General features: G+C 41.0%; 1 protein-coding gene across 1 annotated transcript; it reads right to left on the bottom strand.

Annotated features, from left to right (window-relative positions):
- Positions 1-8,732: 8,732 nt before the first annotated feature.
- Positions 8,733-11,171, bottom strand: LOC147896173 (F-box protein At1g67340-like). The gene is made up of 3 exons (XM_087382860.1): positions 10,774-11,171; positions 10,316-10,478; positions 8,733-10,029 (listed from the first exon to the last, which is right to left on the bottom strand). Exons 1-3 carry the CDS (start codon positions 11,001-11,003, stop codon positions 9,175-9,177), a joined length of 1,248 nt encoding a protein of 415 aa, XP_087238986.1. The 5' UTR covers positions 11,004-11,171; the 3' UTR covers positions 8,733-9,174.
- Positions 11,172-12,298: the final 1,127 nt, after the last annotated feature.

Raw genomic sequence — 12,298 nt, forward strand, 5'->3', positions numbered from 1 at the left:
CATACCTTGATAATAATGCAAATAGCATTTTGCGACATGTAATTAATCATTTTTTATAACTATTGATTCTTCAAATATCTTACATAGTTCCTATAAATTCTTTACGTCTTTTTTAATCCCCCTTTTTTTATTTTAATTTAATGTGTATAAACTATATTTAAAGTGCTAAACATGTTTAGTTTTTGAATGTGTTACGAGAATTATCAATACCATACCTACTCTTGGAGGTGCCTTTATTTGTTCATGGCACTATGCTTATTTAGTATTCCCCTACCTAGCCCCCACTACCTAAGCTGCCTCCTATTCACTAGCTACTTCTGCTGTGACTAACTACCTCTATGTTCCACCTCTACGCCCTCCCTTCCTAAGCTCTACCTCTTCTCTACCCCCCTCTAAACCTTATGCGTATGGTTCTTCTCCTCTCTACAAGCATGTCGACTTCTTAGGTGCGGTATAGGGTCGTTGTTTTGTATAGCTACATCATGTGTTAGAGCATTTGAGAAATCATCGTAGGTCAAGGTCCTTTCCCACTTCTTTTACGTGTTTCTATGCTTTGTTTCCCTATGCCATGTGTCTTGCATGCATGGAACTGTAGTATAGCCTTACCTTATATGCTTAATAACCATAAGCTAACCTTTGGTCATTATTAACCGCCATTTATCCCACTTATTAATTGATCTTTCTCTTTACCTTTTAAATTCTTTTTTATCTTTTAAATATGAGTATGCATGCTTGTCTACACACACGGATAAATATATATTTACTTTTTAAAAGAGAATGCTAAATTTACTTTATGATAATTTGCTTCTTAGTCCTTTCTATTCCACTGTAGGCTATTCTTGTAATACTAGTCGCAATCTCCTAAGCTATGAAATATATTTATTTAATTAGAAAGGTTGCCTTATAACTTAGTTTCTAATAGTTGTGATATGGATTAAATCTCTTTTTCTTTTAAAAATAAAAGTTATTCCTATAACCCTTGATGATTGTTTCTAGACAAAGTTGGGACCAAACACCTCAACATATAAGAAGACCACTAGAATGTCTGCTAACGGGACCCTACCAAAATTGCCTTCATCAACCAAAAGATGGAGGATGCCCAAAAAGAATTTGAGAGATGTGGTGGAATTATTAGGACTAGACCTTACCTCACTAGAAATGCCAATACACAATTAAAATAATGGTGGAATTGCAGTTATTAGCTCTACTCTATGGGATTTCCTTTGAATAATTGTACACTTGACAACAATAATAGACATGGGGGCATGCTACCTTGCTTGTCACCCATGTATCTCTTACTTTCATACATAGAATTCAGTATTAGCATTTGAATTGCACCTACTTAGTTTCATACCCCTGCATCTTATTAACATCTAGTGTTACTTCATGTCAATTTTCCCCCTGAAATAAGGGGACTATGTATCCATAACTTTCAGTAATTATTGTTCCTCCTTAATGGAAGGCTTGCTAATTATTTTCTCTAACTTTTTTCTAACAAGTATTGTAACTCCTCTATGGATGGTGTAGCAACTACATTAGTTCTCTTAATCTTTTATGCCTCCCTTATGGCAAGCTAGAAAACTAGTACACTAACCTTTAATTTATTGTGCCTCCTATATGGTAGGGTTTTTTCCGATTATTTTTATCATGCCTCCTTTATGGAAGGCTAGGAAATGAATTTATTTTTTACTCCTTTTATTTGTATATGCTTGACCCCCCTTTTTTTCTTATGTATGCTTGGGTACTTATTATTTTTTATGGAGTATTATTCGTGACAGCAAAAACAAGGGGGGGGAGGATGCTTGGATACCTGTCACCCATTCAATAATCAGTAAAGTCCTAACTTTGGTTATTGTTTGGTTGGTTGGAAGGTATAGTTCTTCCATCCTCAAATAATTGCTATCAAGTACATGACTATCTTGGTTACCCCTTGAAGATACATTGTTATCTCTTTTGGATTTCATCAAAAATCAATTTTAAAAAAAAATTGTACTTCAGCAAGGATCAATATAATGTTTTGAGTATATGTATCTATTATTGGTAATATTACTTGGAAATAAATATATGTGTCATTTCTGTGATGGGATATTGAATTATTTACACACATTTTTAAAAAAAAAGTGAAAATACACACACACACAGACACACACACAAACATAGACACAGACACACACATACACATACACACACACACACACACATACACACACACACACACACACACACATAGTAGATCTATTTGAGTGGCGGGTGTTTTTCCCTTATACTTTTGTTATCTAGAATCACTAATTGGATGTGAGAAGATGACAAGACCAAAAGCCTCTTTGACCAAGCAATGCATTTGCTTGTCAATGGTGGCAAGATCATATATGTGATCGAGGTAAGCCAGTAAACACAAGGTTATTAGGTCACATTAGCCACGAGTGAAACTGACTAGATTAACTTGGATCAGCATCCAAATATCTAAATGACGGAGAGCTAGGAGGAGGGTTCCACCTAAGAGATTATGGAGATAAAATGGTTATATGGTTTGATACTTCATTTGCTTATTATTGCAATAATGATAGCTTCAAAAGGATATGCTTGGAACAAAGGCTTCAACTACAACTATTATGTTGCTTATTTGATTGAGGCTCCATTCAGTATCTTTCATGATATATGAAATGTACTTGCATTTGATTGACTTTATTTTGCCATACAATCATGAGCTCCTATGTACAATGGGGCCTGTGTTGCCACATGCTAGTGGGAAAGCCATGGAGCATCCCATGTACTATTGCTGAGGGATGAGGCCATCAATTTGTGGGGGGCCATGAAGGACAAATTGATGTAATGGGATCATACCAAGGGTCATAAGGTCTATGGTTGTGAGTGTGTGAACACATGGTGTGTGTAGGTGTGCCTGAGTTAGGTGTGACTGATGATGTGTCAATCAATAAGTGTGATTGAGTGAATATAGGAGTGTGGTGTGTGATGGAGAGATAATTGTGGATCTAGAGATGCTCTCTTGAGCTCACATATGATGTCACTCTTGGATGTAACTTGTGCCTATATATTGGGCATATCTCTCATGAATAAACAATCTCCCTTTTCATCATCTTGCTCTCTCCATCTTGTCTCCATGCTACTCCAACATGTGAGAAGATGAAGAAGATGAAGAAGATGAAGGAGGTGATACATGTGGCACACGTGGGTAGAAGCTCAATGAGCATCATACAGCTTTGATACCATATGATGGAGTAGCATGGAAACAAGATGGAGATGCATTTAAAAGGAGAGATTATTTTATTTGATTTGAGGAAAAACTTTAATAGCCTGACAATAACAGGAGGGGTATTAAAATTCAAATTTAGAAAAAAATCCATTAATTCATAAGTAAACACGGGTGGTTTTATTGTGGGAAAAAGTTTAGTCGATGACTTTTTAAAATACCCCTTGGACGCATGTGATACATATGGTCTCTTAGTAGTGCACACCCCAAGGATGGGTATGATACCTTGAAGAGGACTTAATAATGTTTGTAAGATCCATGTGCTCGCAAAGTTTGATGTGGTTTGAACATCATTTTCGTGGTTGTTCATGCCTATTCTCAAGTGCCTATTTCCTTGTTTTCTACTATGTATCGTGTTACAAATTTGCATCAGTAAGCTCTAACCATATGTTTTTATGTCATGGTTTGAATATCATTTTCATGGTTGGGCATGCTTATTCTCAAGTGCCTATTTCCTTGTTTTTTACTATGCATCATCCATTAGTGTTATTAATTTGCATCATGTGTGTGTGTGTGTGTGTGTGTGTGTGTGTGTGATGGATGCATATGATGCTATGCAAAGGCTTTAATGCGAGTGAATATTGTCATCCAAATGTAACAAAATTGGACTTTAAACATTGAAAAAAACGCTGATGTTTATAAGTGTTATTAAAACGTTTTTATCAACAATTATTACAATGCTGGTACATCTTAAAGAGGCTCTTTTGATTATTTTTTGACATTCCCATTTATGCTTGTATAAGGACCTCTAGTTTTTATGCTTTTTTGGACATTATGACATTTGTCATTCAACTATGTGTGATTTTTGCAATTGCATAATCCATGGGTCCTTATGGTTACAAAAATCTATTGGTAGTAGGGACTCTCTTGGTTTTTATCATAATTCAAATTATTTGCAAATGTGCTCTTTCTTTGGCAAGGAGTTTCTACTCATGCTATCTTACAATTCCAATTATTATAGCCCATTTAAATGTTGTGTGTGTGTGTGTGTGTGTGCACGTGCACGTGCACGCTCACGTGCATGCACGTGTGTGTGTGTGCATGTGTACATACGTGCATGCGTGCGTGTGTGCACTATGAGTGAGTGAGTGAGTGAGTGAGTGAGAGAGAGAGAGAGAGAGAGAGAGAGAGAGAGAGAGAGAGAGAGAGAGAGAGAGAGAGAGAGAGGGAGGGAGGGAGGGAGAGAGGGAGGGAGGGAGGGAGGAGTTGACGCATATTTTCCCTCACACTTAGATTTACCAATGTGCCCTATGCATGGATACTGTGTGGTGCAATAGTGCTTGGTGGGAATATTCCCTCCCTTGTACTCTAATGGTTGCTTGGCAAGAACATTCCTACTCAGATCTTGGGTTGCAGAGCTGCTCGTCAACTAAATGGGGGTTTATGATATGTCTGCAAAGCCATATGAAGATAGGTAAATGTGCATGTGTGCAAGAAACTATAACAAAGAAAATGTGCAAACTTGTACTTGTATTAGTTCAAGGGTTTTGTTGGTGAGTGTTCATTGTCTTTGTGAGAATTAATGTAAGGGTTTTGTTGGCTAAATTGGCTTGGAATGCATATACCACCACCTCAAGGATTCTCCCATATGTTGTGTCTCCGGTCATCTCTATCATGTCACTAGAATTGCTTTGCTTCATATTACTCAGATGACATCTCACCATCATGGTAACAAGCCACTACCAATCTTAAGCTCCCATTTTCAAGGACCTCTACTACTCGTATTTGTTCACATTGGTTATCCATAGTCAACTTTGAGATCATTTTGGATGTTCGTTGGTTCCATATTCTACTAGTTTTTGCCGCCCAGGCACGTGTTCTTCTTTCCTGGTTGCATACCTTTGGTGTCACTCCAAGCATGCATTAGAAATTAATCAAGGCTTGAAGGATCCTAAAGCCTGATTGGTATCACTCTTCTTCCTAGACATCAGTCATTAGACAGATCTTCAAAGTCTTCCAATCATATTCAGCCACTCGGACATATATTTTATAGTAATAAGCTAAACTAAGCAAATTCTGTAGCTCATCGCTTGTCAATATGAACTGTTGCTCTCAATATTTGTGCTCGAGGTTCAATTTCCTAGTTGTTTCTTTAGCATGACAATCCTTAACAAGATCGCCAAACATTGACATTTGTTTTTCTTCTTGGTAGGAAGATGCCCTCTCTTGCACTCTGATGATTTCTGGGTAAGAACCTTCCTACTTGGTGCTCGGGTTATAGAGTTGCTTGTCAACAAAGATACTAAATGTGGGTTTGTGCTTCGTGGACAAAGCCATATGAAGAAGGGTGAATGAGTGTGCATGCATAAAGTTGTAACAAATAAAATGTGCAGACCCATACTTGTATTATAGAAGGAGCCTCATCCAATACCAATGGCCGTGTACAGCTGCACAGATAACTTCATGCCTTGGCTCATTGAAGGAATGCTCTCTCTAAGCAAGAGTGCCAAATGGTCATGCTTCTTTCCCTTACACCTTGGTTACTACTGGTGTGCCTGGTGCATGAAGACCATGTGATGCACAGTCCTTGGTAGGAAGATGTTCTCTCTGGCACTCCGATGATTGCTTAGCAAGAATGTTCCTATTCAGTGCTTGGGCTGGAGAGTTTCTTATAGGCAGAAGTACTAAATGGGGATTTGTGCTGCATGGACAAAATGATATGAAGATGGGTGAACAAGCGTGTGTGCAAGCAACTCTAACAAAGGAAATGTACAAACTCGTACTTGTATTATAAAATATTATAAAAAGGGACTCAAACAATACAAACATTCATAGCTGCAAAGACAACTTCATGCCTTGGCTCGAGACAAAACAGTCTCTCTGAGTGCCAGGACTCCTACTCTCCTAGCTATGTCACTTATACATGAGACAAATGAGTAAGCGTGCTTGCTCTAACTTGGACTCACTACTTAAATAACTCCTAGTACTCGCTTTCTCTACCCGGTGGTTCTAACAACTGACTTCCTAAATTTTGCTCAGAAACTACTCCAAACCGCAGACACTGACTGGACTGCTATGTGGCCTTCTGCTACCAACCTTGGTGGCTTAGGAACTCACCGCTTGGTTATTCGAAGGGCCAACCTAAATACTTGGACACCTAGATTCTGGATCGAGTGGGGGTTAACGTAGGGTCAACACACACACACACACACACATGCACGCGTGCACACACACACACACAGATTCTAATTAATCATGATATGTGCATCTACTAATGTTAACAAATGAGTAGCTTATGCATTACCACATTTAACTTTTAATTTGGTAGCCAAGTATATCATGCCTAGCATGAGAATATTGGGGCACTAGTTTTGGTATGCAATTACCCAAAATCATTCTTGTCAAAGAATATAATTGCATTAGAATGCCCAAAAAATTACTCAGACTGAAATTGTAAAACACGTGTAACTTTATGGAAAACAACATGTTGTGACCTTTATGAGTGTCATAGCCTCTCACAAATGTGCTTATTTGTTTGAATGAGTCTTGTAGATAGGATGTAGCTTCTTTAGATAGTTTCCCTCTAGTCTTATATCATTTGAACCCCAACTTAATTACTTTGACTTTGCATGCCCCACCACCCTTAAAAAGGGACTTTTCTAAACATTTGGTGAGACTTGTGTAAGTCCTATGTCATATATGACTCATGATTCAAAAGTGCTCACATTTCCTTTTATTAGAACCTCATCTTTCTTACAATCTTTGCAGCACATGTAACATTTGTTCTTATAAAGGCATGGTGGTGTCACATGATGCAACACTTTATTGGTATCCAAAGTATTGTGGCTTTGATTTGATGGACACTAAGAGATTCACTTTGCATTCAATATATAATAATTGTATCATGGTTGCTTTAATGAAAGACCTTACATATTTTACTTTCCATGTGGCAAACTTTGCTATGGCATTTTCCTTGCTTGGAGAATAACCTACCTCTATTATTTGCTTTGTATAACGCAAGGTAAAATTATGGAAGAATTGTTTATTTCTTGTTTTTAAAAATATAATCTCAAGCAAACATTAAGAAACAAGCAAGATCTAGAAACCTTTCTTGTGATCCTTGAACCTCATAATTACAAGGCCTTCAAACTCACATGTAGTATAGAAGCATGTGGAGTTCATCACAACAAGTTATAAGATCCTTTTTCATTCTTGAAACAAAGAATTGGCTTATTAAAAGCACCAGAGGGGAGAAGCCTAAAGTTGAGGCTAGACAACGCATCATTAAAAAATAATGAAAATAGTCCACCAAACATCTCATCACTAAGAGATTACATTTGCATCATATCACATAACGTTTGAATATAACGTTGTTCTTCTTGTTGCCCATCTCATCTCCAATCTTGAGAGGCTTTGCTCTAAAATGTTGGTGAATCTCCACCTCTCACTTTGATCTTTGAGCATTGTGAAGTGCTAGTATTTCCCCTATGGCTATGATATTTGCTTAGTGACCAAGATAATGTGATTAGGTAGTTCAATGAGAGTAGATGAAATGCCCTTTTGTGTAATCCTTCGTAGTTCTCTCTTCTTGAATCTTGCAAAGGAGCTTGCCCTTTTGAGTCCATGGTTCGTTTGAGCTTGACAACCTAAGTTAAGTACTACGACATTGCCTCCCATACATTGCAACAATGTCTCCCATACATTGCAAGCAATTATTTTATCCATAGCCTCCCAAACATTGCAAGCAATTATTTTGTCCATTGGATCACACCCAAAAAAAAGATCACACCCAAAAAATTTAACACTATACCAAAGGAAGTGATGTAACGATTATGGAGAATAGTGGATGTGATATCACATATTTACGTCCAAACTAACTGGTGGGTTTTCTTTTGTTAACCAATTCAACATTATCTTTCATGTAGAAGCTTTTCTAAGTGTACTAAGTGTACGTTAAATATCATTATCTTGATCGTTTTTCAAAGTGTGGGTGTTACACTAATATTTTAATCTATTCCTGTAAGCAAACTAGCATGTCCCCTTTCTTGGTAACTAGTAGGTGGTTGGGAGCATGCGCTTAACAAGGGTGCTGTGATTATTTACTCATTGTAAGAATATTTCAAAATTGCATCTTTAGCACCAAAGTTGATTATCATGTTTAGTTCTTTAAAAGAGTCCATGGAGGCTTCCTCGCCAACTTTATGTTAGAAAAGTTACTACAATTTGAAAGGAGCTGCCTTTAGAGCCAATCCCTCGACTTTGGGGGATCTAAAAACGAAAGCGGTCAAAGCTGAATCTATTCCACATAGTGAAGTGATATTATCTTGGGCGGTTTTCATTTACTTCAAACTTTCTGCATGGGGGATAGCGATTATCAGATTTTCATCAACTTTCTGCATAGGGGATTGTGCAAAGTATACAAAGCGGTTGTAACTTGGAATTTGAGGCTGGTGAATAAAAATTAAGGGCTTGCAACAAAACAGAGAAGAAGATCTCGACGTGCGAGTGCGCAGCTCGAAAAGAGAGTAGAATGGTTTTCTTTTACACTTCAAGAAACACAGCTTTGGCAGGCATACCGTGCGTTCAATTTTACAGGTTCGTGCAGGCTAAAGCTACAGGAAAGCCATGTAGTAAAAAGAAAAAGCTTCCGATGCCATATATTCTTCAGGCCTGGCTATCATGCTGAGCAGCTCGTTAACTGCGCGACTATAATTTTAGCACAGAAAAACATCCATTCATCTCAGTTCCTCGTCTTACTATGGTTTTCAGAGGCAAGATCTGTCTGCTTAGGATGTTTTCTGAGGAAGGTTTTTACCTTGCTCGTCCATTCGATGCATGATCTCTTGCCTTTGGCCTTACACGACAACGCGAGTAGAGACTCTTTCCATACTACCCATTTGCTAGAGTTCTTCCTGATGCTCAGACACACACCCAGCTCGATAGTTTTCAACTCAACAGTTTTGTCAAGTATCATACATATCATCGCCGCCACCTTGCTCATCTCCATCTGCCTCGTTATCCTCCCTGTCCTCCCAATCAACCACCGGCGTGCAGTCGTATTTGTGCCTCAGCTTCCAATCCAACGCTTGGCACGCCCTCGAGCAATAATTCACCGTCCCGCAAGCCGAACACCTTCTGAACTCGTGCCTCCTTGTCTCAGGCCGGCCGCAGTTGGCATGAGAGCACAACCTCAGTCCAGATGCAGGCGGATGCATAGTGAACCAATCCACCAAAAACTTGTTCGCGATGTGGAGCTTCGCGGGTGGGACGTTACAACCGAAATCGCTGAGCAGAGAGCATCCACTTCCATGGAGAAGTCTGAACACAGAATGACGCTCCAGAGATAGAGCTTCGGTGTTGGAACCTACTGGATTTCTTCCTACTGCCCTTTGGGCGGCTTCTAACTTGCTTATAGCAGAGCGGTATTGTAAATGGTGGTGAAGGCACCTCGCCCCTCCGGTTTGGGCGAGCTGAAGAGCCGTTTCCACAAAAGCCCGCGGAGAAGCAGCTACTGCGGCCGCTGCTTCTCTCGCGTTAGCCTCCAGCAGAAAACGTCTTCCTTCCGGGATGTTCTTAGGCACCCCATAACCGTCTTGCAAACAATGGCCGAGTTCACGCATGGCGTCGACGTAACCAAGAGCGGCTGCTTTGGCGCACAGAGACGCTCCGTTCTTGAGATTCTTATCCTTTCTCGTGCCCCCGCTCCCGTTGAATTGAATGATTGCCAGGGAGTGCAAGGCGGCAGCGTGTGATGAAATGGCCGCTTGGGCCATGAACGAAGCCCCAACCTCGCGGTCATGAAAGCAATAAAAACGTATCTGCACATGACGTCCACAAAAACATCAGGTTTAGACTTCAGGAGCATCCAAAGCGTTCGGTTTTCCACCGCCGGCCTCATGTGCGGAACTTGCGGAAAATGAACACATAAAGAACACCAGAAAACGAAACATCCCAGCTGGATGGAGAAAGAAGAGACTTTGGGGGAGCAAAATTGACAGAAATGCAAAGATCAAGTCGGCAAGCAAACGATGATGCTGGGAAGTCGTCGTTTTCGACAAGCCACATCGTACGCAAGGCACACTGCGAGATCGAAACGAGGCTCACCATTCCAAGGCAGAAGGCAGCCTCGACGTTGCCGGCACGAGCACACTGCTTCAGATATCTATAAGCTCCATCGGACCAGCCCCAAGCCTTAACGGCCAGGGCGGAGACGGAAGCATTTGCAAGGACAAGCGTGTGAGTGCCGGCGGCACATAACCTCTTGCATCTGAACCACCCAAAAAAATGGAGAAACATAGTTTCAATGCGCTGAAAAGAGCTGTGCCGCTAGGAACAATGTCGGGAAGACGTCTGTTTGCGGACTGCAACCGCCATAGCCAACGATTCCAGAGCTAATACTAATTCACATATACAAGCTACAGATCTACAGACTGTACACAAAGGAAAGTCCCAGAGAGCAGCAGCTTGTTGAGCACGGAGTTTTGCTTTGATAACAAACAGCCGCAACCGATAACCAACGAAGAGAAAGCAGAGAAAGGTTCCAAGAGCGAGAGTTGACGTACGTTAGCATAGCGTTGACGAGGTCGGCGGGGCAGCAGGAAGCGGAGGAGGTGAGGGAAACCATGACAGAAACGAGGAGGTCATCGTGGAGGGTATCGAAGGAGCAGGAGGAGGAGGAAGGAGCCGGGGGAGGAGGAGGGGGGAGGAGCTTACGGCGTTTGGGGGGGGAGGGGCGGATGAAGAAGGTGATGCCATCGGAGGGGGAGGGGTAAGAAGAGCGGCGGGTGCGCATGGCGAACTGCCAAGGAAAGAAAACAAGGAAAAGAAGGAGGAGCTCAGGCCACCATAGCCATGGAAGCTCAAAGCTTCATAGCCACAGAGCTTGGGAGGAAGAACGCCATAGCCCCGAGCTTCAACACAATAGCTTTTTCTTCTTCTTCTTCTTCTTCTTCTTCGTCTTCGCTTCAATGTGCCTTTGTAAGGTCGACTTACTGAGCTTTTTGCTTTAGTCAAAACTAACCAGTTGACTCGTGCCTAGTTAGAGTAACCTCACCTGAGTCTCTTCTTCCCTTGAACATTCCATGCTAGTATGACTCACACATGACCCCAAGAAATGTTGTTCGCTTTGATCCATTTCACACAAAGACCAAAATCTTGTTCTTGGGTTGATGCATTTCCCACACACCCAAAATGGTGTCCGCGCCTTGATGCATTTCACACACATCCCGACTTTCTACCCATTTGATTGGACGCACATGAGATGGGCCCCTCAACATTCCAACTTTTTTGGGTTGTCACCGGAAAAAAATTCGATGGACATCCAATGTTTTGTGCCACCCTATATGAGCACCGCTTCCCCCTCCCCTTGTCTACGTGCATCTGTCAATCCTACCTGATTTGGTGCTTCACGGTCCATCTGTCGATCCATCATCTATGCTTTTAAAGCTTCTAAGGATCTCTCAATGCATGATGTCTGCGAGTGTTTCATAGTTGATGTTCTTGAATATCAAGTAGCTTGATGAGCTCTTCACTTTGCAACTTTACTCAGCCACCTCCCTCTCAAGTCGATGGTTGCAAAGCCCACCACCTTTTTCACTCATGTACTTACTTAACAACCCTTCATAAAATAATGCTTGGTTGCTAGGCATGTTGGCCTTAAGTTAAAGTTTCTTTGGCACCCAGTTTGCTAATGGGCGAGAACATCCAAGAGGTCTCCTGCATTACTTGCAACTACTCTTAAATCACGAAATGGCCTAGGAGGTAGGGGTATTGTGTTGTGATTTGTGGCCATTTTGCCAGGAATTCTTTAGGGTAGGGATACCAGATGACCATGCTCTTATGTGAGCACTGAAAGAGCATCATCCCAACTAATGCCATTGCTAGAGCTACCCGAATCACCCTCGAAAAGTCTCACATTGCTGCTCCAAGAGATGTGAGGACATTCTAGGCGGGGTGTTACAATGGAGGGAGGTAAGGAAGAGGTTGGGGCCTCAACCTATTACAACTTGAGGCTTGTTTCTCAGCAGCCCAGATGTGCGCATCTGAGTGCAGAAGTAGGTGCCCATTTTATTTACTTTAGCGCATCGA

This window comes from Dipteris shenzhenensis, chromosome 12, assembly GCF_047967505.1.
Source record: "Dipteris shenzhenensis isolate YYH24624 ecotype China chromosome 12, Dip_SZ_1.0, whole genome shotgun sequence".
NCBI classification, from domain to species: Eukaryota; Viridiplantae; Streptophyta; class Polypodiopsida; order Gleicheniales; family Dipteridaceae; genus Dipteris; species Dipteris shenzhenensis.